General features: G+C 32.5%; 3 protein-coding genes and 1 non-coding gene across 4 annotated transcripts; 3 read left to right on the top strand and 1 right to left on the bottom strand.

The window, feature by feature from the left end:
- Nucleotides 1-2,181: 2,181 nt before the first annotated feature.
- On the top strand, nt 2,182-3,355 carry LOC133670805 (MYB-like transcription factor EOBII). The gene is made up of 3 exons (XM_062091411.1): nt 2,182-2,320; nt 2,591-2,720; nt 2,825-3,355. The coding sequence occupies exons 1-3, from the start codon at nt 2,182-2,184 to the stop codon at nt 3,183-3,185; spliced, it is 630 nt and encodes a 209-aa protein (XP_061947395.1). The 3' UTR covers nt 3,186-3,355.
- Nucleotides 3,356-3,873: 518 nt separating this feature from the next.
- TRNAI-AAU (transfer RNA isoleucine (anticodon AAU)) lies at nt 3,874-3,947 on the bottom strand. The gene has a single exon. It is a non-coding gene; the product is annotated as a tRNA-Ile (tRNA).
- Nucleotides 3,948-4,015: 68 nt separating this feature from the next.
- On the top strand, nt 4,016-6,409 carry LOC133670917 (uncharacterized). Its single transcript, XM_062091520.1, has 2 exons — nt 4,016-4,201; nt 5,981-6,409. Exons 1-2 carry the CDS (start codon nt 4,089-4,091, stop codon nt 6,204-6,206), a joined length of 339 nt encoding a protein of 112 aa, XP_061947504.1. The 5' UTR covers nt 4,016-4,088; the 3' UTR covers nt 6,207-6,409.
- A 5,435-nt stretch (nt 6,410-11,844) lies between these two features.
- LOC133670488 (agamous-like MADS-box protein MADS2) lies at nt 11,845-21,710 on the top strand. The gene is made up of 8 exons (XM_062090990.1): nt 11,845-12,029; nt 18,211-18,289; nt 19,415-19,476; nt 19,672-19,771; nt 20,479-20,520; nt 20,607-20,648; nt 21,204-21,343; nt 21,491-21,710. Exons 1-8 carry the CDS (start codon nt 11,845-11,847, stop codon nt 21,573-21,575), a joined length of 735 nt encoding a protein of 244 aa, XP_061946974.1. The 3' UTR covers nt 21,576-21,710.
- Nucleotides 21,711-23,535: the final 1,825 nt, after the last annotated feature.

Below are 23,535 nucleotides of genomic sequence, written 5' to 3' on the forward strand. Positions count from 1 at the left end.
AAGCCTGATGAAGCTTTTTGTTGAAATACATGTGTGGAGTGATGATCGCCTAAAAGGGGTACAGTAGTTCATGAATTGCCGAGCTCAACACTTTATGATAAGTTGGTTTTTAACTATTTTTTTTCTTAAGTTATTATTTTTTTAAATTTGATGAATTTATTTTTTCTTCCCAAGATACATATAACAGTTGGTTGAAGGAGAGATACGAGAATCATCCTTCGACTCATTCGAATCTTGACCTGAATTTATGGTTGGAGGCAAGATCGTCTGGTGGACTCGATAAAAATCGGGTGTATAGACTTTCTAACACTATGATTAAGAACTTGCAAACGGCCCATAGTGTTGCGACCATTGGATGCTCGCAATTGATTCCGAGCACTCAAACTCTAAAGTTCGCAGCGATGCTAGACCAACAAGTACAAGCTTGGACGACCCATTTTAATAAAAAATATGAATAACTCACTACTGATTATGAAGAACTTCGTTGATTGATAATGAAGATGAAATCACAGATGCGTGATACATGTGCATCCCCTGATTGGTTCCACGGTTCCAATGATGACCAACCTCCTCCTCCTCCTCCTCCTCCTTCAGCGCTGCCTCCATTTTAGATTTATTGTATTTGAACGTAAAAATATTTAATTTTTTAATAAGTATTTGATTTTTATATTATTTTAATTTATTTAATTATTTTTCTACTTTTGTTCAATATATATTTTTAAAAAATATATTTTTAAAATATTACTGACGGGGTTACAAATGGTATTCTATCGGTGATATATTATATTTACCGATAGATATATCAACGAACAAATAAAAACACTGGTGACATTACATATGATTTTCTTGTTGGTGATATGTTAAATTTACCGATAACGATACTGACAGAATGAAGAGAATATTTTTTTAGTGTGTTTTGTCCATCTGTAAATCTATCAGTATATTTATTGCTGACAGACTCACTAACAAATCTTAAATTATCGATGAGAGTTTTTTTGATAAATTATTTTCATTTGCGAGCCAATCGATAATAATCGATAATATATTTATCGATATGGTGTAAGTATAAATACCGACATAAATTTTTATTATAAAACTACTAAATAGGATAGCGATCATTTTGGAGTTCAAACTTGGCATTCTTCGAATCATTATGGAACACATGGATGGTTCACTTTGTTTAAAAGAAAAGTAGGTACTTTGGTCGTCATATGGAGAGGTTGTGTTCAAACAATTAGAAGTACTTAACACACCTTAAGAGAAGACCATGCTTTCCACTTCCGTTCCGCACTAGCAAATCAAGCTTGCTTAGCATGACATGATCTTCACGTTCTTTAACAAGATCTCGAAAACTGTATAAAGGTCGCTTTCGTACGTGCGTCTATATTAATTAATGAAATAATTTCCCTTAACCATCAATACCTAGGCATTTACCACATAAAATATTAAGTCTAACCAATTATTTATGCCCTAGCACTCTATAAAAATGCTACTTGTAGTCATCCCAGAGGCAGATATATATAGCTTAGGTGACTCATCTATGGCGACTGTTTTGGGCATATTTAAATACCCCATTACCTTAATTATATGGCATCCTAGAAGCTTCATTAGCTAATAAAATATACTTCATTAACATTAAACAATTTCTAAGGCATGGATTTAAGGATAGTTTATGTCAACAGATGGTGCAATGGCATTGGAGCACAAGCTGTTTTCGAGGAAGTAACAACAACCCACTAACTTTCTTTTTTGGCTAAATCAAGATCATGCTGTCTACACAATCTCATTATCGTAGACAACAAGCTTAGTTTCTATCTTGAATTAAGACATGAAATCAATGATGTTGAAGGCTGGATTTATGCTGATGATATACAGTACGGCAGCAAAGATTTAGTAAAGACAACTGTGCCATGCTGATTGGGAAGCGATAGTGAGCTGGTAAGTTTATAGAAACACTTGGATTCAGATTATAGGAGGGAAGGAATGATTGCACCGCCCTTAAGCAAAAATAATATTGGAGAAATTAAGATATTTGTGCTTATGAGATCATCACTGTAACATGTAAAATAACTTTAAGGATTCAAGCTGCATGTCTGATTGAGGGGGGTATATATATAGGGGAGCCTGTGTTCATTTGTGTCATGCAAATTGGAGACAACATACACAACAGTTTAAAGCAACATGGTAGCAAGGATGGGTTGGGGAATTCCTGAGCAAGGGTGGAGGAAAGGTCCTTGGACTCCTGAAGAGGATAAATTGCTTATTGAATACGTGAGCTTGCATGGCGAGGGGAGATGGAGTTCTGTTTCTAGGTGCCCAGGTAACCTCTCTTGCTAGTTTGATGTGGCAAAGGCAATCACAGTAAACATTACCACCTACTTGCTATATGAAAGGGAGATACAGATTACAGATAGAAAGAAGAGATATATAGAATTTAGATTTTATCATTCATTAGCAGATACTGATCATGCTTTCTGCTTGTGATATTACCTTTTAACATGCGCATGCATTAATTGGTTTCCAAGAGTAATTTTCTCGTTGATTGTTTTAGTGCTTAACTTTGATTACTTATGATTGATTTTCTTACCAGGTTTGAACAGGAGTGGGAAGAGCTGCAGGCTGAGATGGGTGAATTACCTTAGGCCAGGACTTAAGAGAGGCCAGATAACACCTCAAGAGGAAGGCATCATCATTGAACTGCATGCTCTCCTGGGAAACAAGTAATGCAGTTGATCTCACCGTTTACAATATCTTTCCTTTTCTTTTTCCTGTCTGTCTTCGTTCTTTGTAAACTGGAGTTAATATTTCATACATGTCTATCTAGGTGGTCAACTATTGCTAGATACTTGCCCGGAAGAACAGACAATGAGATAAAGAACTATTGGAGAACACATTCCAAAAAGAAAGAGAAATGCTCTCAGAAACAAGAAAAGAGAAAAGCTCAGATCCTCAAACAGGAAGAGGAACACCAGCAACACCTGCAGCAGCAGCTAGAAGCTGACATGAAAATGGTCAACACCATTGCTCATGAAAAGACGCATGAAGCACCAGAAATGATGTACCCCGCTTTGGAGGATCAATGCTTGCCTGTGATGTCTCAAGATGTTGTATCTTGGGCAGATTCTGTGGTAGAGGATTATTATAGACTATGGGGTGGCTTTTGGAACTTAGATGATCATCCATAGGCTCAAATTATTATAGACTATGTGGGGGTTGTAATTGCATGCTCAAAAACTCTGGAAAAAATCAAATCGAAAATGAGTCTAGTGAGATAAGCAGATAACATAACACTACTTGTTCCCTAGATTGGGGACATCTCCAATAAATAATATGTTCTTCTTCCTTAATTTGATTATACCATCGTATCCATTTTTTTTCCGTTTAATTATACTTATCATCTAGTATTAATCGGGCCAAAAAGAAACACATAATTTTTTTTTTGAATAATAAATATATGATATCATAAAAAATAAAAAAATATTAAAAAATAATATATCTATGATAATATAAGAAAATAAAGGTAAAAACACTTGAATAACCGAACAAGAATGATAGGAATATGATGCAATGATAGTTTGTTTTTCCTTCCTTTTTCTTTAATTTAGGTTAAGCTAGGGGAATAAATTAAAGAAGTAAAAATAACGAGAAAATGATGTGAGCACATGAAAATTTTCAATTTCTGATAAAAAAATATAATATAAAATATTAAGATAAAAAACAATAGCTGTATTTTTTAAACACAAAAAAAAAAAAGATTATAGGGATAAGTCCCAGGATAAATGGGCAAAAGTGTGGGCTTTTTCCATGGGCTCGCCCAAATCCAAATAAAAAAATACAAACAAAAAAATACAAACAAAAATAATAATTAATGAGTGGCCCATGCAGGTTTCGAACCTGCGACCTTCGCGTTATTAGCACGACGCTCTAACCAACTGAGCTAATAGGCCATTTGCTTTCCAGGTCAGAATATGCTATATTAATATAATAAGTAATAAATGATATCCGATATATTTTTTGTGGTGGGAGAGGAAGTGAACATTTTAGAGTAGAAAGGAAGGACTGTGTGAGCGACAGAAGAAGAGGAGGAGATGAATAACTTAACAGCAAGTGAAGTAGCAGGTTTTGGTGTTGGAGCTTTGCTTTTATGTGCAACCATTTCTGCCCCAAAGATTGACTCTTTCATCTCTGCTTCACAAAGAAGGTAAACAAAAATGTCTTCCTTTTGCTACTATTTCTGGTTTATTATAGTTGCTTAACATAGCACCAAGTTAAGTTACCATTTCTTTGAATTATTGCCTTTGATTGCTACAAGCTTGAAAAATCTGTTTGTACAATGATGCTGTTTTTCTCTGTTTTTGAGTTTTGATAGGTTTATAGTTGTTCCCATTTTGTTTTCTTTGTGTTTTGTCTATTTACTCTGAGTAAAATGAAACTTGGGTCACTGTATCAATTGGTGAGTATGCAATGGAAGATTGAGAAGAAAACATGTTCTGGAGAGTAGCTATTGTCTACTCGCTAAAAATCAGCGAAGATTAAGTTCTTAACATGATTTTACAGCTAGTATCTTATGGGAAATATTTTGTTTCACTTACAACTTAACATGGAAAATTGGATCTAGAGTCGTGCAAGAAAGATGGGACCTTGACTGTGAGGAAAATTCAAGATGTTCAAGTCTTGTTCTTCCTAGCTTGAAGATTTTTTCTACTTCTTTCCTTGGTGCTTTATTCAGCATTGTCGAGTACCTTAATTTTTACTTAATGTAGAGATTGGTCTTGTCCATTTTAGATTGGTAAATGAACAATGCTGTCTCGAGCTTTTATAACCATGTTTTATGTATTAGGTCAAGAGGAGCTTGGATTGCAACTATGTTCTAGCTTAGTTCTGTTATCCCTTTTTGGTCTTTGCATTTATAGGATCAACTCAACTGTAGGTTTTCATAACTCTTCTTTATAATTCTTACTATTATTTGAGGAGAGGTTCCATTCCCAGTGTTGTTACAGTCAAGATGTTTTCGTGGTTCTATTATTTTCTAGTGGTTATCAAGTATGCTTAATGTAAATGCTTTAATAGCAATTTGAACTAGCGATTAATGTAGAGAATCGGACTTTGGCAACCCTGAAAAGAAAACATTCTGTATCATCCCAGATGCAATTGTGACTTTATTTGTGCATATGGCCATTATAATGATTTCCAATATCACCACCTACAGTTCTGTCTGTTAGTTTTCTTAAGATGGTAGGATACACGGTCTTGCAGTTATGGACTTGGAAATTTCAATTATGACAATGTCCATATCTCATATTGTTTCTCTCTTGTTGCAACCACTTTGCTTTGTTCCAGGCCTTCTTGTATTCCAGAACGTTGGGGGGCATTGTCCTCACTGTTTGAGAACCAGGAATTACAACCTAGTCAAAGTGCAATATAATGTCTGTAAATGCTACAAGGTTTTTTTATTATGCAAGCCATTCGCAAATTAACAAAGGTTGTGCTACTTGTTTTCAAACAAGAGAAGTGGTTCTGCTTAATAAAACAGAACGTGCCCCATGAATTTGGCGGTGATCTGAATCACTTAGGACAGTGGTAGAAATGAAGGGGCTAAAATTTATCTTTGCAGATAGAACTTCTATCCGCTTGCTGTGTGTGTTCTGTTGCATAAGTAACACACACACGCAATGTGGCATGCATATGAACACAGAAAACAGGGCTCAAGCATTGAGGGTAGAAGTTCTTGAAAATCTTCACTTCTCCATTGTTAACTGAATGTTGGTGGGTGGCTAATTGATTTTTTTTTTACTTTACTATTGCATCCTGGTAGGTGGCATACTGGCATCCTTCTGTGCAATAATATTCAATCAGATTTAGGTCTATAGTGGAAAATGCATAACATTCATTGCTGAGCTGACACAATTTTAGTAATTATGTATCGTTCAATGTAATTCCACTTCTTACTTGTTGTATGTGCAACTCCTTGAATATGCAGTTCTCTGGGGATGTGCAAGAGATGTGGTGATCTAAGGATGATAGCATGCTCAGGATGTAAAGGAACTGGCTTAGTCAAAGAAGGTGGAGCATTGAGTTTTACCTTTATAGATGATATGTATGAGTCACTTGGCGGCGACTCAAAGGTGAAGACCATTAGATGTTCTAAGTGTCAAGCTAGAGGTCGCTTTTGCTGCCCTGATTGCTCCAAAGCACAATCAGTTTAATTACATATTGCTCCAAATTACAATAAGTTTAATATCCTTAATTCTCTTATCATATCTGTCAGATTCTGACTGATTGTGGATTAGATTGTGAAAAATATATGTTCTTGAGGGGAGAGATGATGGTCCACGAGCATGCCATAACCCTCAAGCTAATCACGTTTCCTGCTTTCATGATATTTCAACTTGCTTTCCATTTTCATGTATATCCCCTCTTGTGTGATGGTCTTGAATTATACCTGATGTTTCAACTAGCCCTTCATGGCTTCTTTTGGATCAATGGACCACCTCCTAACAAGGAAATGATATATATAAAGATGCTGTGTAGCCTGTTGAGAGTTGAATGTAGTAGGCTTGTGGGTTTGACCTCTTCAAGTTTTAACTCGGTTTTTCCTTATGCAAAGTTGCTGTGTTGTACTGCAAATTCCAGACACTTTCATTACTAATAATCATAAATTTTGCAACGAAAGGTTCACGCGGAAATTACTTGCCCTTATTAGAGGATTCCTCGCATACAAACCTTTGGCATCTAAATAAAGACCAGAACCAGAAGACATTCAAAGCAAATGTGACTTTAAACATGTAGTTGGCAGGTAAGTTTGCATTTTGATGGCATCTAGCTAAGTCAGGAAAGCATCATTGCATGAACTGCAATCTTTACCAGAAGCACATATTCATGCTTTGACTACATGAACACGCATGTGCTTTCAAATTTATGTCAAGACATATGCTAGTGGAAACTCAACAAAAAAAACTCTTCTTTCCAATGTATGTCTGCCTACTCTAATCCACAAAACCTAGCAAAATTATTGTTCAGGTTTCTCCATAACCTCAATGTGGGGATCTTGTCATAATTTTATTTGGTTTTTCTTGGTTTCAGACAAGGGAGACTCTAGTTCTAATTATATGGTCCAATTCCATCCCAATTTGCCTTAATTTCACACGGGAAGGAGTGGAAATGTACCGTGAATGCATCAATTACTATGCGTAATAAATGAAGCTATCAAAACAAACAAGTGACTTTGCTTTGCTCTTTATTATAAAGATTTTCTGAAAAAGGAAACTAAGTTTTTTTTATAATTAAACTTTATATGTATAAGGTTATCACCCAAAATGACAACATATAATTAAACTTTACTATTTCTTGTAGTATATATTATAATTAGAATCAGGAATAACAATCTTAGAAGTAATAGGAATTGCTAAGAGGGATTATCACGGCGGTTATTTTTTAAAGTAATTTTTATTTAAAAATATATCAAAATAATATTTTATTATTATTTTTTTAAAATTTAATTTTGATATCAGCATATCAAAACGATCTGAAAATATTAAAAAAATTAAATTTAAAATTAAAAAAATAATTTTAAAATACAAAAATAAACATAATTAATCTACACAAATGAACTTGTTTGACCGAAACTCTAATGTCACCATCCACATTGCTTGCCACTACTTTTGGACCATATCCTACGTTTGTGTTTGTCTTTATTGCTGTCTGTTCAAATTTGATCCAGGGATGGTGATCCACAACTGCATAACTTTTTTTTGTTGCTAATTAATTAATGTACTAAAAAAAAAAAGATTACTGATCAACCGTTGGATGAGTGAGGCCATAAATCCTAGGGATGGGAATTTTGGAAGAGCCATTTCAGGGTTTTTTTTTTTTTTTAATATTCTTACATATATCTATCACCATGAATATTAAGTTCCATAATAGGAAGAGCATGCGTAATCAAATTATTCTTGCCAGCGTGACAACATTTTTGTACGAGTAAACATGCCCTCTATTTCTTCTTCTTCTTGTTTTTTTCTATTTATAATTTCTAAATGAATTAGCTAGCTATAGTGGTGGGGTGGCATTTCCTCACATAGGGGAAAGGCCTCAGAGAAAAACTTGGTATATAGTACAATCAGATTGATTTTTTTTTTTTGGTTTTAAATTGTTGTGTTACACGTATGGTGAGCATGGACATCATGCCATAATCTAGAGAGTTTGGGATAATCACAATGTAACTAGATAAAAATAAAATAAAAAAACATTTATTTTAATTTTAAAAATTTATTTTTCTTTTATTAACCGGTAATTTATTTCTATCATATAGGTTGCGTGATTTTTGATACGAGATGTAGAAAAAAAAAACAATGCTAAAGAAAGAGAGCTTTCAGGCAAGCAAGAAAGATGTGGCGGTTTAAAAAGATTTCATACCTCTATACGTCTCAGACATTATATGAGCAAATTATATTTAGCACGTGGCGTTCGAGTGTTTTGTGTAACACTCACAATCTGGTGTGGAAAACAAGAAGATGGAGATTCACTGTTCTATTACCATGCACACTGATGGATCCATTTTGTTTTTTTCACATGCGAAGCAGATGATACGATTATTATTTTTTATTATTACATTTATTTTTTAAAATTGTTATTTTATATGAATATGTTTATCTAATAACATTTTTCTCTTGCATGCTACAATTATTGGACGCGAACCAAGACCGACAAAGCTTTTTGTAGAAACACACGTATGAAATTATGACTGTTGGAAAAGAGGTGTAACAACTTGTGGATAACCGAGCTCAGAAGTTCATGGTATGTTGGGTTGTAACAATTTATTTTCTTAAGTTATTATTATTTTTTAAATTTGTTGACCTTTTTTTTTCTAGGAAATATATAACACCTAGTTGTAAGAGAGAACGGGGATGATCCTTCGACCCATCAGGAACTTGATCTGAAAATATGATTGGAGGTATGATTGTCTGATAGACTTGATATCAATTAGGTTTACGGTATCTCAAACATTATGACCGAAAACTTACAAATAGATCAAAGTGTTTTAATCATTGAATGCTTGTAATAAGTTTCGAGCACTCAAACTTCGAAGTTCGAGGAGATTTTAAACCAACAAGTTAAAGCTCAGATGACCCATCTTGCTGCCGAGACACAATGACTCAGTGCTGAGACAGTCGAACCTCGACCATTGTATATGGAGTTGGAATCACACTTGAGTGGTACGTGTGCTCCTCCTTATCGTCCTTCTAGTCCTTGTAACGACCCGCCTCCTCTAGCCCATTTCTTCAGATGTATTGTATTTGAACTAATAAATTTTTAAATTTATAACAATTATTTGATTTTTATTTTAATTTAATTTCTTTTAACTATTTTTCTACTCAATTTATTATTTTTTAAAAATACTTTACTAAAATTACTAACGCTTTTACCGACGGGTTAAATTTGTTGGTATATTTTAGAGAATTAAAAAAAATTACTGAAAATGCCATTACTACTATTTAATCATCAAAAGTTTAATTCTGTCGATAATATTAAAAATCACTAATACCGACAGAATAAAACAAATAAATGTTTTTTGTTTGGTGTGCTTATTTCTTCTGTAAATTCATTGTTGATTATTTTACTTACACAATTACAAACAAAAGAGAAATCACCGAGGAAATTTTTCCAACAAACAGTAACCATTTGTAAGCCTTTTGGTAAAATTAAGTTTCATCGGTGGAATAAGTTCATATTATTTTTTCAATAAATTGCAAAATTCTAGTAACGTGTAGGATGTAGATAGATGTTTTCTATCAAGTATAAAGCAAACAGGATCATTGAAAAATACAAATCAAGAATTGTAGCAAAGGGATATACTACTCAGATGTATGATATAAACTACCAATAGACTGTTTTCATTAGCAAAGTTTAATATAGTCTGAGTTATAAATATCTCTAGCTATGAATTTAGACTGGCTTTTACATCAATTTGATGTAAAAGTTATTTCTCCACAAGTGATGTAAAAGTTATTTCTCCACAAGGATCTTGAGAAAGAATTGTAAATGGATATTCTACTTGAATAAACTATAGGCTTGCTTAAGGGAGTAATTTGTTAATTGCAGAAGGAATTAGCATGGGTTAAAACATTCACTTTGTGCATAGTTTAGATGATCCAGTTCAATTATTAAAAAAATATAAATTAAGACAAATTAAATCAAATAAAAAGGTAATAACCCTGATATATATATATATATATATATATATATATATATATTGATAACATGATAATTAAAGACATGATATAAAATGAATTTCAAGACTTTAATAAAACATGTTAACTGAATTCAAAATAAAGAGTCTTGGAGGTTCAAAATATTTTCTAGAAATTAAAGTCGCCAGATTAATCAAACATCCCTTCAATTGGTGTTACAATATAAAGCGAAGGTTTTTTTTTTATGTATATATATCCTAGCAAAATCTTCATTTCCACGTAAGAAACGAATTAATTAGCAAGAAACTTCTATTGTTTTAAATTATATATTGCTATTATTACCATATTATTTTCCCATCCAACGATAATAAATATTTTTAGATTATTTTATGCATTAATTAAAATTAATTTATTTTAAAGGATATTAAAGGACACATTAAAATTAATTAATTAATTAATTAATAATTTTAACTTTTCACTCTGTATATTATACTCCAATTAATTTTCTTCAGGATATATACTTAATTGGATTTAATGTATGTAAAAAGGAAATTCAGTTTACTGAGAATTCTCCACGGCCCAAATAGCAACGTTGTAGTCGAACAACCTCGTTAGAGTCAAAGTCAAATCAAGAACTTCCACCAATAGTAAACCAACACGTTAAGATCCATTTTAAGAAAGATGACGTGTGAACACATCTGGAAATGACAAACTGATACCCATAAAATAATTTTTCTTTTCAATGTGAAAAGACCAATCCATTTCCACCCGGCCCCTCCTACATTCATGTTGGATTAATAATTTTTTAAAAAATTTATTTTTTTATTTTAATTTATTTTTTTATATATATTCAGATTGTTTTGAAATATTAATATTAAAAATTATTTTTTAAAAATAAAAAAATATTAATTTAATATATTTTAATATATAAAATACTTTAAAAAACAATAATTATCACGTTGCTAAACATCCGTAGCCGCATAATGGTTGAGAGGGTGGCGTATAGATAAAACTCTGCAGACATGAATTATTTTTATGGTTTCTAATTTAATGATGTGAATGATCATATACTAATTAGAAGATGCTTAGTGCGTGTTTGTCTACGTTACTAAACTGTAATTAATTACGTAAAAAAAATATATATATAAAACAAAGCTAACTACGTAGACAAACAAGCATTAAATTTAATTATGGTATTAAAGGTTATCTAGAAAAACAAATAACCCTAAGCTGCATTTAATTTCTACAGAAAACCTTATATTTATATATATATATATAGAAAGAGAAGAAAAGACAACCAAAGCAATTCTTGAAACATAACTCTCTCTTTCTACAAACTCTGTAGTTCTCTATTATTGGTGCGTCTTTCTCTCTCTCTAGGGTTTCTTCAAAATATCCAACTTTCTCTTGTTTTTTCACAATTTTTTTTGTTATTATCCAGGTTCTGATTCTTAAAGGCAATAATCACCTCCTTGTTCTTAAGAGGAGAACAAGAAACGAGGAAAATAAAAACTCAAAAGAAAACGAAAGACTGCTCTAGCTAGGACACATAACAAGTAAATATATCATAAACTTAGATATATGTATTAATTTCAAAGAAAGAAGGGTTTCTGATTGTTTTTTTTTTTTATGGGTTGTATAATAATATTTAAGGAGTATGGGGAGAGGTAGAGTGGAGCTGAAGAGGATAGAGAACAAGATAAACAGGCAGGTGACGTTTGCGAAGAGAAGAAATGGGTTGTTGAAGAAAGCTTATGAGCTATCTGTCCTTTGTGAAGCTGAGGTTGCTCTCATCATCTTCTCCAACCGTGGCAAGCTCTTTGAGTTTTGTAGCACATCTAAGTATGACCCTTTTTCCCTTTCCTTCTCACCTCCATCTTCAATGCATTCTTCCTTTTCGTTTTTGATTCATTATATGTTGGATCCGTTTATTAGCTATCTTGATTTTTTCATGGACTTGATATTTCGTGTGATTCTTGTCCCACAAAGCAAGCTTCTTTACATCTTTCTCTATCTAACAAATTTTCAGCATTTACTTTTTCTGGGGACTATTGGAATGGTCACTTTTAAATTTTGATGGTAACTTCGGTTAAGAACTTGATGAAGTGTGTTAGTTTGTGAAATTTTCTTGTTGTTTTCATTAACTCTTTGTTTACTTTTGTTCTAATCCTTGTGATGCTCAAATCAATTATATTTTTGTTTGATCTGCTCTGTGCAATAGTTTCTTCATGGGATCTGAATCAAATTTGAAGTCTTTTTGTTGTTCATCATTGAAATATTGATGTTTGCTTCTGGGTGAGCTATAGAGTACCTAATTGATAAATATTTATTTGAAAAAAGATTCATTAGTAGCACAAAATTCTTCTTCTTGTTATTGTTTTTTTTCCTCTCAAGAAGTTTGAAATTATTTGATAAAAAACTTCGTTACTGATTCTGTTTTCTCTTTCCCTCAAGTTGAAAAAAAAAAAAAGGAACAAAAGAGATTGATATATCCTGCAGCTGGCAGTTCTTCTAAGTTCTGTTTTTAACATTTTTTTTTTGAGAAAAAGTTTGCTTTGAAAAATGCTAATAAATGAAGTTGGGTAGATTATCCTGGGAACCTGTTCTTACCCATGAGGCAATTCGGATTCGTTTGAGAGAGCTGCGAGCTGTGAAAAGCCCTATAATTACTTGGCCATATTCAACTGTTATCTGCTAGGTATAAAAAGCACTTCTCCCTTGTTACATGGTTCTTACAGAAATCCACGTAGGCACTTGTTTCAATAAAGAAACTGTGGTTAATTATTAATTAAACTAAAAAACAAATGAATGATTGATTTGAGAAATGTTCGGGGGATTCGGGGACTTATAAAAAAATATTTTTTTTTGTTTTTATTTTTAAATTGATTTAATATGTTAATATTAAAAATAAAATTTTAAAAATAAAAAAAATATTTTTTTAAAACAATTTAAAAAATAACTGAAACATCCAAACATTCTCTTAGCAGCATGAGTTTTGGGTATTCTAATATTTTTATTGGGATTAGTAATCAATTGATTTATCATTTTTTTTGTCTTAAAAATGAAACTTTGGTTAAAATCATAATATTTCGAGGTTGGATTAATTTAGTGCCATTTATTAGCAATCCATTGTAGCTTCTTAAGTGTTTCAATCATTAATCTTGTAATCTTTGAGTGCAAACATGTATGTGTTTGTCGCTGTTAATTAACTTCTCCTTATATAGGCAAGAAAGTCTAGATCAGATAGATATTAAGAATGTAAAACTGACATTTGCTAGGGTTTTTGTCTTATAACTCCAGCTCTAGGGCAAATAGATTTCAAACTTTCATAACTGACGATAGTTAACATAACAGAAAACTTAATTACCCTCTTCCCAATTATCGATCATAGAAGTTAATCAATGTGTGAAATAAAAATGTAATCATCATCGATTGTAGTATGTTTGCTATTTGGCTTGATCATCTCAAGGAGTAGATTCTTTTTAGTATCCAAAATTCACATATTTAGAACTTGGACATACAAAAGCTTTGGAAAGAAAATGGGAAAGGAGAAGAAGGGAAATAAGATACAAAGTTAATGCATCCCCTTCAATGAGAACACTCAGACTTGGTGTATAAAATTTAAACAAATTTCATATATAAATTTTATAAATTGAAATTCAGAAACTAGTTACAATCACTCAATTGGAGCATGCTCAAATTTAGTGAAATGCTTCTACTAATAGATAATATTAATAATAAAAAAACACACTCAATCTCCACTACTAGGTATGAATCTTTCTTGTTGATTTAAAAGCTAATAGCCCTTCTAATTTCATAGCATTTATTATATATTTATTGCATCCTCAAGGATGAAAGGGTCATTTGTTTTTTAGGCACTAGCCTCCAGCCACTTTGACTAAAAAGAATGGATTATATTGCTAAAATCAGGAGATTATCTGATTATTCAAGACATAAGCTTTGCCCCCAAGCTACTTGGATTTTTTGAGGCATCATTATTAGTGTCGTGTGTGGGAAAAGTGATAAAAAAGCTATCAGTTTTTTTCTAATGACATTTCAAAGTCTTTACATGGCATACATCATGACACACTTGGGCTATAACGCTTAATGAATCTACTCATTATCACGAGCATATTTGCTCATTTGAACTTCCAATAGCTCATCAACCAAATGTAACCTGTCACTTAGGCTGTGTTGGCTGCTCAGGGGAAAAATTAACTTTTGTTACCTTAACAAATCTTGGCACTTGTGGCATCCCCACACTTGAAAGGGATTGGTCATGGGTCTCTCTAGTACAATAGCACCACTCTCTAAATAATGGATCAGAAGACTCCTTAAAGTCCAATAAATCATCTCAGGATATATTATCCTTGATAGGATGTAAATTTATTTTTAAATTAAAATAATTATCACTGAAATACATTTTCTACCTACAGATCTTAAATGGAAGTTTCTGGACTCTTGCACACTCTTCTTGAAAGGGATTTTTCTTGGTGTAATTACACATTGTTTTTAGATAGGGTTCTCTTTAATACTATTGCATAACATCTTTGAAAGGGGTTTTTCCTAGTGCAATTGTATACTTTCTTTGGAAAGGATTCTCTTTAGTATGGTTGCATAATCTCATTGGAAGCGGTTCCTCCTAATGCGATAGCTCCACCCTCTATGATAACTTAAGATGGTCAACCTCAACAACGCAACAAGACCCTCATCCTATGACCAAATATATACCACTAAGGCTAACTAGAACCTAGAGAACCAACACAATTCTTTAAATAGGCTCTTATACTTTATGCTATCTCCACGGATGAGAATCTCTCACTTTCAAATTTAGTCTCTCTTCGGTGGGAGGCTCTCACGCCCTATAACATGGGGCCTCATCTCTTAAAAACTTCCATAAATATTATAACTCTTCAAGAAATGGATTGACTTGGTGTTCTTAGTGCAATAGCACCACCCTTGGGTTCCCCTCCGCCCGTTAGAAAAATTTCTAAGTATAGGTATCAACATGGGAATGTCCTCTCTTCCCTTTTAAAATTATCTAAATATAGACGTCGATAAGAATTCATCCCCCCCCTTCTCCAAGCTTCTTAGAATATTTTCTAAATATAGGCTTACCCTACTTGAGTTTCTCCACCTATTAGAAATTTTTTCTAATGATGAATTTCTTTATGGTTTCACCTTACCCTCCTGAAGCATACCCCTACACATAGGCTCTTTGTTATATTAACCGAGGATTTAAACCGCTTCTCATATAAAAAAATTAACAAACTCTTCGTACCAATTATTTTTACAAGTTTTTACATATAAATATCACAAAAACTTGAAAAACTATTAATAAACCCAGATTTAAAAGCTCAAATAACCACCATAAAACCCAACCTTCCTTGGACCCAGCTAAGGAAAAGACCCACACTCTATTGGCCTCAGCCAAAAGAAGGGCCCATCTTCTTTATGCACAATTACATTTTAGATCATGCTCTCTTTATACCCATTAATTGTATAAAAATCTTCTAAGAACCTACTTTATTTCCATTGATATTATTGTTGTGCAAGAGATAATGTGTAAAATCCATTAAGAACCTACCATATTTTTATCCACATTAATACATATGTTAAGATATTTTCCCTCATTAATACATATATTAATGATAATTCCCATCAACATTAATACATATGTCAAATATATTTTCTCTTTTTAATACTATCAGGACAATATTACACTTTACCCCCCCTCTCCATAAAAAAACTTATGGGCTATAAATAAATAATTAATTCTTTAAACAAAAGGTTTGGAATCTCCATTCTCTATTATATATTTATTTCTCGTGTATCTCTTTGTAATATTATTGTATTTTCTATTAAAAATTCACTTCTCAAGTTTACCAAAAAAATTCAAAATCTCCATTCTCTAGTGCATATTTATTTTTAAAGTATCTCTTTATAATATTATTGGATTTTCTCTTAAAAAATCATTGACTTAATCATTAGAGAATTATCAAATTCACCAAAGATGATCTTTTGTAGGTATATCAGGCACCTATCTCTAACCACTTTAACTAAAAAGAATGAATTATATTGTCAGAACCAAAAGATTAACTGATTATCCAATATATAAGTCTTACCCTTAAACTACTTGGAGTTTTTTTTTGATATCATCACATCCCCTTTTAAAAAACTTGTTTTGATAAGTTTTTTCACCTAAAAAACTACTACACTACCACATATAAATATATTATCTTTATTTCTTAAAATGAAAATTAACTAAAAATAATAACAAAATTCAAATGCAAGTACCGGTTAATAATGTTATAGATTAATAGGCAAAGTTGAATAGGATTGTCTCAAACAACTTAACATTATATTAAGAGACACTAATAGCAAATATATTTTTTAAATTTTTTTATCTTTTTTTTTCAAAAAATATTTTTACAAAAAATTCTATGAACTTAAAATACTTTATAATTAATTTTTAAATTTAATTCATTTATTAAAAAATATTTCAACTTGTGAAGTTTCATAAAAAAAAATTTATAAACAATAATCCACTCATCAATTTTATAAAATCCGCCACCCCACCACCATCATCACCACTACTATTATCGTCTACATTCATTAACTGTTACCATCAATACTTTATCATCATAATATATTATTATCACTTTATTATTACCATCACTACATCCATATTTTTCAAGTGAATTTTTTCTCAACCATAAAATATTTTTACGTATCCAAAACAAATGCCTTCGTAGAGATAATTACAATGAAAATTAGTGCACCGGTCAAAAAAGAAAAGGAAAAAGAAGAGAGAGAAATAAACGATAGAAGTCACTTTGTTTTCACGTTTTAAACATGGCCAAATAATTGAATTGGAAAGACGTGGTTGCGGAATAGAACCAGAACTGTGAATGGGAGTTCGAGACATGATGTCTTAAATACCAAAATTGAGAATTATAAAGTTTTTATGGGAAATTTGAAAAAAAAAAGAAGAAGAAGTTCAAACTTAGTTGATTTTACTTTTTTAGACCTTAAAGATCACATCGCAAGAGATGTGGAGGCTGTAAATGAAAATAAAAATAAAAATCGTAAAGCAATCAAACTGTGTAACTTCAAAGTTGGGTTTCAATATTGATTTTGACTGGTTATTGACCTAGTGTAACCAGTTTTGAAATTGTTCGATGAGTACACTACGTTTAGAAATATTGAGGGAATCCACAATGTAACTTTAAATAAATATTTGTTTTTTCAATTATATCCTTGCATAAATTATTATTTTTATACAAGATTACCATATTGAAAAATATGTTATATAAAATTACGTTCATAGGTTTGTCCCGAAATATTTATACATATGAAAACCCTATATTTATGATACAGTAGACAGTACTACTCATATGGATTACTCCCTACATGCATCAATACCATATATGTAGGTTAAACCAGGCCTCTCTTCTCGTGGTAGATCGAGGGTTGGCATTTGTCACATTCATGGAATATATCATGGGGATGGAAAGAAAGAAATGTACATCTTGAGGTCAATATGAACATTCATTCATTTGTTCCACAGCGTAGAAGGGCATGGAGAAATTCTTGCACGATGATTGGATGGATAAAATATCACCAGATCTTATAATTTACTGTACCTCTCGATCTCTTGTAGGAAATTAATTAGCTAGGTAATAGGAAAAAAAGGGTTATGGCTTTTTTCTAGTAGTATAGTTAAAGCCAAATTAAATATTTATTCAAGATTTTAAAGAGGGCAAAATAACACACATGTGGTTTCCAGATCGATGCTGAAACAGGCCTTTTATTTTTTATACAAGGCTTCACTGCCATTGTTATGGTTAGATTACGAATGTTTGCTTAACAGTTACCACTTAAAACCCTTTTGCGTAAGCTCCTGATTAATATAATGATCTTGTTTTTAGAAAAAAGAACAAATATCATTTTTGCATATCTGATTTTCCAATAATCAGGCTGTGGTTTGGTTAGACTTATTTCATGCTTTTCCCTTTTACAGCATGCTCAAGACCCTGGAAAGGTATCAGAAGTGCAGCTATGGGGCAGAAGAAGTCAACAAACCAGCCAAGGAGCTCGAGGTAAGCTTAGTTGTATTCTTTTTACAGCAATGTAGATGACTACAGTGTAATGCCATTTTTAGATGAAGTACAGAGTATTCATTATTCTTCTCTCATAATCTTACATAATTCTTTGAAGCATTTCGATATTAAATGAGAGGTTTTAATTAGAATTTTGCTCTTTGACTACTTTGAACATACGGTAACACAAAATTAAATGCGCATCAGGTTGTGCTCTCATTATTTACATAGGTAAATTACAAAATTTAATGAACTCTAAAGTTAAAAAATTTTCTTAGCTATAAATACTCATCTATACAAATTGTATGATGTATTGAAAGAAATTAACAAAAATAAAAGTGAAGTATTTTCTCATTATTTTCAGGTGGGAATTTTATTGGCCAAAAGGTATATATGTAGAGCTTTAGGCTTTACCTTTTATAGAGAGAATGTACCACCCACACGAAGATTTATTTGGATTTTTGTATCAGAAACGAGTTAAAGAGAAAGTCTGTCTGTTTTTTCAGTTTTTTAAGGCTTTGCCAAATCGCATAGGCTTGAATGTTCTTTTGACTAGAAATCGAGGTGTTCGTTCCTTTTTTCCTGGTCTATTTTATTAATTATATATTAGTGTTTTATAGTTCTTTTGGTTGTAAAAGGAAGGTTTTTACTGTAGGACCTCTCTAGGAAGAATATCAGTTGAATTACATTGGCTCCGTACAAATCAATTTGAGGCATGTATATCTTGCTTTCTTTTAAGGAGATTCAGGTCTTTTAAAATTTAGAAAATCCTTCAAAAACTGGTGCAACAATTTAGTTGGGTTATTGTACCATAACGGGCACAAATGAAAGAGACTGCTCATTCAATATAGAAAATGATTCGATTATATGGATGGTGAAAGGTTATGCTGTTGTTCCCACAATATATAAAAAGGTTAGGTATATTAATTAAGAAAGGAAGAAGAATTACGATTCAGTGTTCATTATGCTCTACTTAATATCTGACTTCATAGGTGCTATGGTTTTCTAACCAAGCCTGAGACATATCATGTTTTGTTCATTTATGAGATGACTTGCGTTAGAATTAATAACTTCAGTTATAATTCTTGGTTTGTAGTTTCATATGACTTGGGTTTATGATTGCAGAGCAGCTACAGGGAGTACCTGAAAGTGAAAGCAAAATTTGAGATCCTACAAAGAACTCAGAGGTAACCACAATAACAAGCATCCGGGAGATATTATTTAGCAACTTTTAATTTCTTAGTTATTGAGTTGAGCCCTGCACCTGGAGATGTGGTTAAAGCTGAAGTTTCTTGCCAAACTGTAAAAGTTTAATGAACGCTGCCTTGTTATCAAATATATGCAGATTTCTTATACTTGATAAATTTCCTTTTGTACTGCAGGAACCTTCTTGGAGAGGACCTTGGACCTCTGAATACAAAAGAGCTCGAGCAGCTCGAGCGTCATTTGGAGTCGTCATTGAAGCAAGTTCGGTCAACTAAGGTAATCTAAATTCTTATTGTTATATTTTTCTTTCTATCATCGAGGAAAAAATATCAACTTCATATTTCACATTAAGATGATTTTCTGGGTATCAATTACTAGCATTAATGCATGTTCTATGAAGTTAAAATTTCATGGACTACAAATCAAGACAAGGGTACTTGGAAGAGAGACGCAACAAGGTGTTCTAGCGACAAAACTAATTCTTGTATTAGGATTTTTTTTTCTTAATTCAGTTATTGTTGAGCTATAGCTTTCTGTTGCTATTTCTTTCCTATCGTTTCCTGGTTTTCCTTTACGGCCTTAAGATAGGCGTAAAATGGCTATCTTTCTTTCAGCCATTTGTTTGTGCCGCCTGTTCTAGCTGTATAGTAGTGAATTTGATGTTCCCGTCTTTGTTAGGAAAGATCAATGGTTCCTTGATTCTGCAGCTCCTGCTAGGACGGGCTGATAGAATCCTCCCATATAGTTCTGCAATTACAATCGGCTGTGAGTTTACTGTACAAAATGATAGACTATGAGATTGTCTCTTGGCTTGGCTTTCATAGGCTAAGAGCCTGCTGATCTTATCTTTTGAGAAAAGCATGGAGAATTTATATATAGTGCTTTGTGTATCTTGTTTCTTAATGTTTATTTGCTGAAAAGAAAATACTAGCTCTTCTACATTGTGTTTGTTGATATTATTATCATTCCATGCCACTCTGCAGACCCAGTATATGCTCGACCAACTTGGTGATCTTCAAAATAAGGTATATGAAAGTGACAGTTAGTGTATAATTAGTGCAACTCACTTTATGTTACTTCCAATGCTAACTGAAAAGTATTTTGAGTACAGGAACATATGTTGCTGGAAGCAAACAGAGCTTTGACAATAAAGGTAATATTTCACCTTGTTATATCCAAACTGATTTTATACTGTATGAGAGGCTAGACTTGTTGGTGGTGACTTGCTAGCCCCAGGTATATAGAAATTTGTTTTCTGCAAGGTTGTCATGAGTTATTCTTAAATTTTCTTAAAGGCCCTGTATCTCTCATGCTAATCAGGATATTATAAAGAATCCATCTACCGAGACCCATAGAACCAAACGCCTTACTGCTTCTCATGATTAAGAAATAGCATTGTTCATCATTTCATGAATGTTTTCAAAAGCTACAAGTATTTCTTCTTGCATTCTAAAAGTGGGAAAAAGTAAAAAAAACCGTGTATAAGTTCAGGAGTTTCCTGTTTTTCTTTGTTCTCACTCTCCTTGTTTTCATTTTTTCCCTGTAGTAAAATGCTGGCTAGCATACTCAATTTTTTCGAATTTTGCAACAAATTCAATTCTATTGCACAATAAATTCTGTATACGTTCTTTCTAAACATACTAATTTGCTGATATACTCATGTTTGTCAGCTAATGTGGTTTGCCTGCTGTTTTCTAATGTTCGGCAGCTGGATGAAATCAGTGCAAGAAATAACCTCCGACCATCATGGGAAGGTGATGATCAGCAAAGTATGTCCTATGGCCATCAGCATGCAGAGTCTCAGGGGCTATTCCAGCATTTAGAATGCAATCCCACTTTGCAAATAGGGTAAACATTCAACTTCTCAAGATATCTCAATTCCTTTCATCTGATGTGTACTCAGATCAACTAGACTAGGCCTGTGTCCAGAATATTGATTCATTAATTCGACGGCTATCCTAATCTCCTTTCTGTTTATTCATATTGTGAAAACAGCTATAATTCTGTTGGTTCAGACCAGATAACTGCAACACATGCCGCCCAGCAAGTTCATGGGTTCATTCCAGGGTGGATGCTTTGAAATTTGTGCTCTTGGTTGCTCATAAAGAGACACCTACTATGTAATTGCTTAATTACATCCAAGAGGCATGCAAGAAGTTCTGGAAGACTTAATTTGTTTCTCTATGATTATGAACTCCTTTTCTAACAATTTCATTCACTGAGCTGCTCTCCCTGTGAGAATAGACAACGCATATGATGGTTCCTCATGGTCAATGCTTAAAGCATCTTAAAAGAGCAAACATTATTGAAATCTTGACATTTTCTTTTCATTGACACAGACCCTTCCATGGCAGCTCTGGATTCACAGAAACCATCTTACACATACGTATGAGACAAATCACTCACTTGTACACTTGATAGCCAGGAAAATTTTATCCGTGTGTTTAGCCTAAATCACACATCATGAGTGAAACTTAAACCATCAAACTATAATTCCAATTGAGTTGTTAAAGGGCTCTTTCATATCGTTTTTTTCCTATTCTAAAAACCGATATATATGAAAGAGCCCTTTAAGAACTTAAATCTGATTCAGAACACCTTAGCTCACATAGGAACTGGGTCCCAACTCCCACCTCCCAAGTGTTGGGGTCTATCCCAGGCATGATCAAGTTTGAATCAGATGAAAGTTCTCAACTCCCAAACAGTCAGTACATGATAGACTAGGATTAGAATCATCCGAAAAGAACGAAATTGTTGGATTTAAAAGAATTCAATATAATCATAATTAACCTGAATTAATTTAATATATTATTATCTTAATATTTATACCTAAAAATATATTAAAATAAATTTTTTTTTATAATTAGATAATTTTGGTAGACTAATATTAAAAATAATATTGTCAAATGTTGTTTTTTAAAGTTTTTTATCAAAAATATATCAAAATAATATATTTTTTATTTTTTAAAAATTATTTTTAACATTAATCTATTAAAATAATCTTAAAATATTTAAATATTTAAATTTAAATTAAAAAAAATTAAATTTTCAAGTAACGCGGACCGGTGTCTTGTTGTCTTCATGAGGACAATGACAGCAGCGACTTGCATTTACTACCATAAGAAATAACACGTGGGAGAGTAGCTGCCCCGCTTATTAATAGGCGGTTAAAGCGTGTACGTTTAAACTTTAAACTACATCCATCAGATCAGCCCATGTATATATACGAGATACGCTATACGTAGGACACGTTATCAAACCCCCCACCCCCACCCCCACCCCCATATATATATATATATATATATATATATATATATAAAATTCAAAATATCTATCTTTCTTGCAAATATTTATTTTAATTATAACAAAATTGATTTTGAAAAATTCCCTTGCGCATGGCATGGAAAAACAGCCAGTATATATATATATATATATAGAGGGAGAAATGAGCGCGTGTTAGTGCCGTACAAAACAAGGGAGCAATTAGGTCAGCAAGGACAAGATTGTAGTGTTGAAGCGTATCACATCAAACGCTGGCGATAAAAATCTACCCGGGCCCCGACAGTTTTGTCCGTTGCATTCGTTAGTCCTCTTCTTCATATTCTTCGGCAAAAACAACAAAATCAAGTCATTTCACCTTTTCGCACGTGGTCTGAACCACCGATTATGTGTCTGGCTTACGTTAAACCCCCTAATTAAGGTTGTTTTAAATATAAAAAAAAATTACTGATTTAATATTACCTTGTGGATAATGGAGGGCTTAAAGTACATTTAAGTGGTCGTCGAGTGTTCATAAAGAAGGTTTGATTTGATCAGAGTTTTAATGATGATGTTTCTACTATCTTCAAACAATTTAATTAGACACTGTTTGTTTCATTGCATTTTCTAGCTCTTTTTTTAATTTAATTTTTTATATATGCAGAAGGGAGAGCCATTTGAGATAGCTTGACTGTGTACACAGCCTGGACCTAATCACATTAAAGCATTTCGAGAAGAAGAGAAGGCCATAGCAGAGCAGATCATCTTCAAACTGAGAAATC

This window comes from Populus nigra, chromosome 13, assembly GCF_951802175.1.
Source record: "Populus nigra chromosome 13, ddPopNigr1.1, whole genome shotgun sequence".
NCBI classification, from domain to species: domain Eukaryota; kingdom Viridiplantae; phylum Streptophyta; class Magnoliopsida; order Malpighiales; family Salicaceae; genus Populus; species Populus nigra.

Excerpts from the sequence above, each read along its gene's own strand:
- LOC133670805 (XM_062091411.1), top strand. The coding sequence starts at position 2,182 with ATGGTAGCAAGGATGGGTTGGGGAATTCCTGAGCAAGGGTGGAGGAAA. Across the intron at positions 2,321-2,590 it reads TTCTGTTTCTAGGTGCCCAG|GTTTGAACAGGAGTGGGAAG; the intron begins GTAACCTCTCTT and ends TTTTCTTACCAG. Across the intron at positions 2,721-2,824 it reads CATGCTCTCCTGGGAAACAA|GTGGTCAACTATTGCTAGAT; the intron begins GTAATGCAGTTG and ends ATGTCTATCTAG.
- LOC133670917 (XM_062091520.1), top strand. The coding sequence starts at position 4,089 with ATGAATAACTTAACAGCAAGTGAAGTAGCAGGTTTTGGTGTTGGAGCT. Across the intron at positions 4,202-5,980 it reads ATCTCTGCTTCACAAAGAAG|TTCTCTGGGGATGTGCAAGA; the intron begins GTAAACAAAAAT and ends TTGAATATGCAG.
- LOC133670488 (XM_062090990.1), top strand. The coding sequence starts at position 11,845 with ATGGGGAGAGGTAGAGTGGAGCTGAAGAGGATAGAGAACAAGATAAAC. Across the intron at positions 18,290-19,414 it reads AACCAGCCAAGGAGCTCGAG|AGCAGCTACAGGGAGTACCT; the intron begins GTAAGCTTAGTT and ends TTATGATTGCAG. Across the intron at positions 19,772-20,478 it reads AGCAAGTTCGGTCAACTAAG|ACCCAGTATATGCTCGACCA; the intron begins GTAATCTAAATT and ends GCCACTCTGCAG.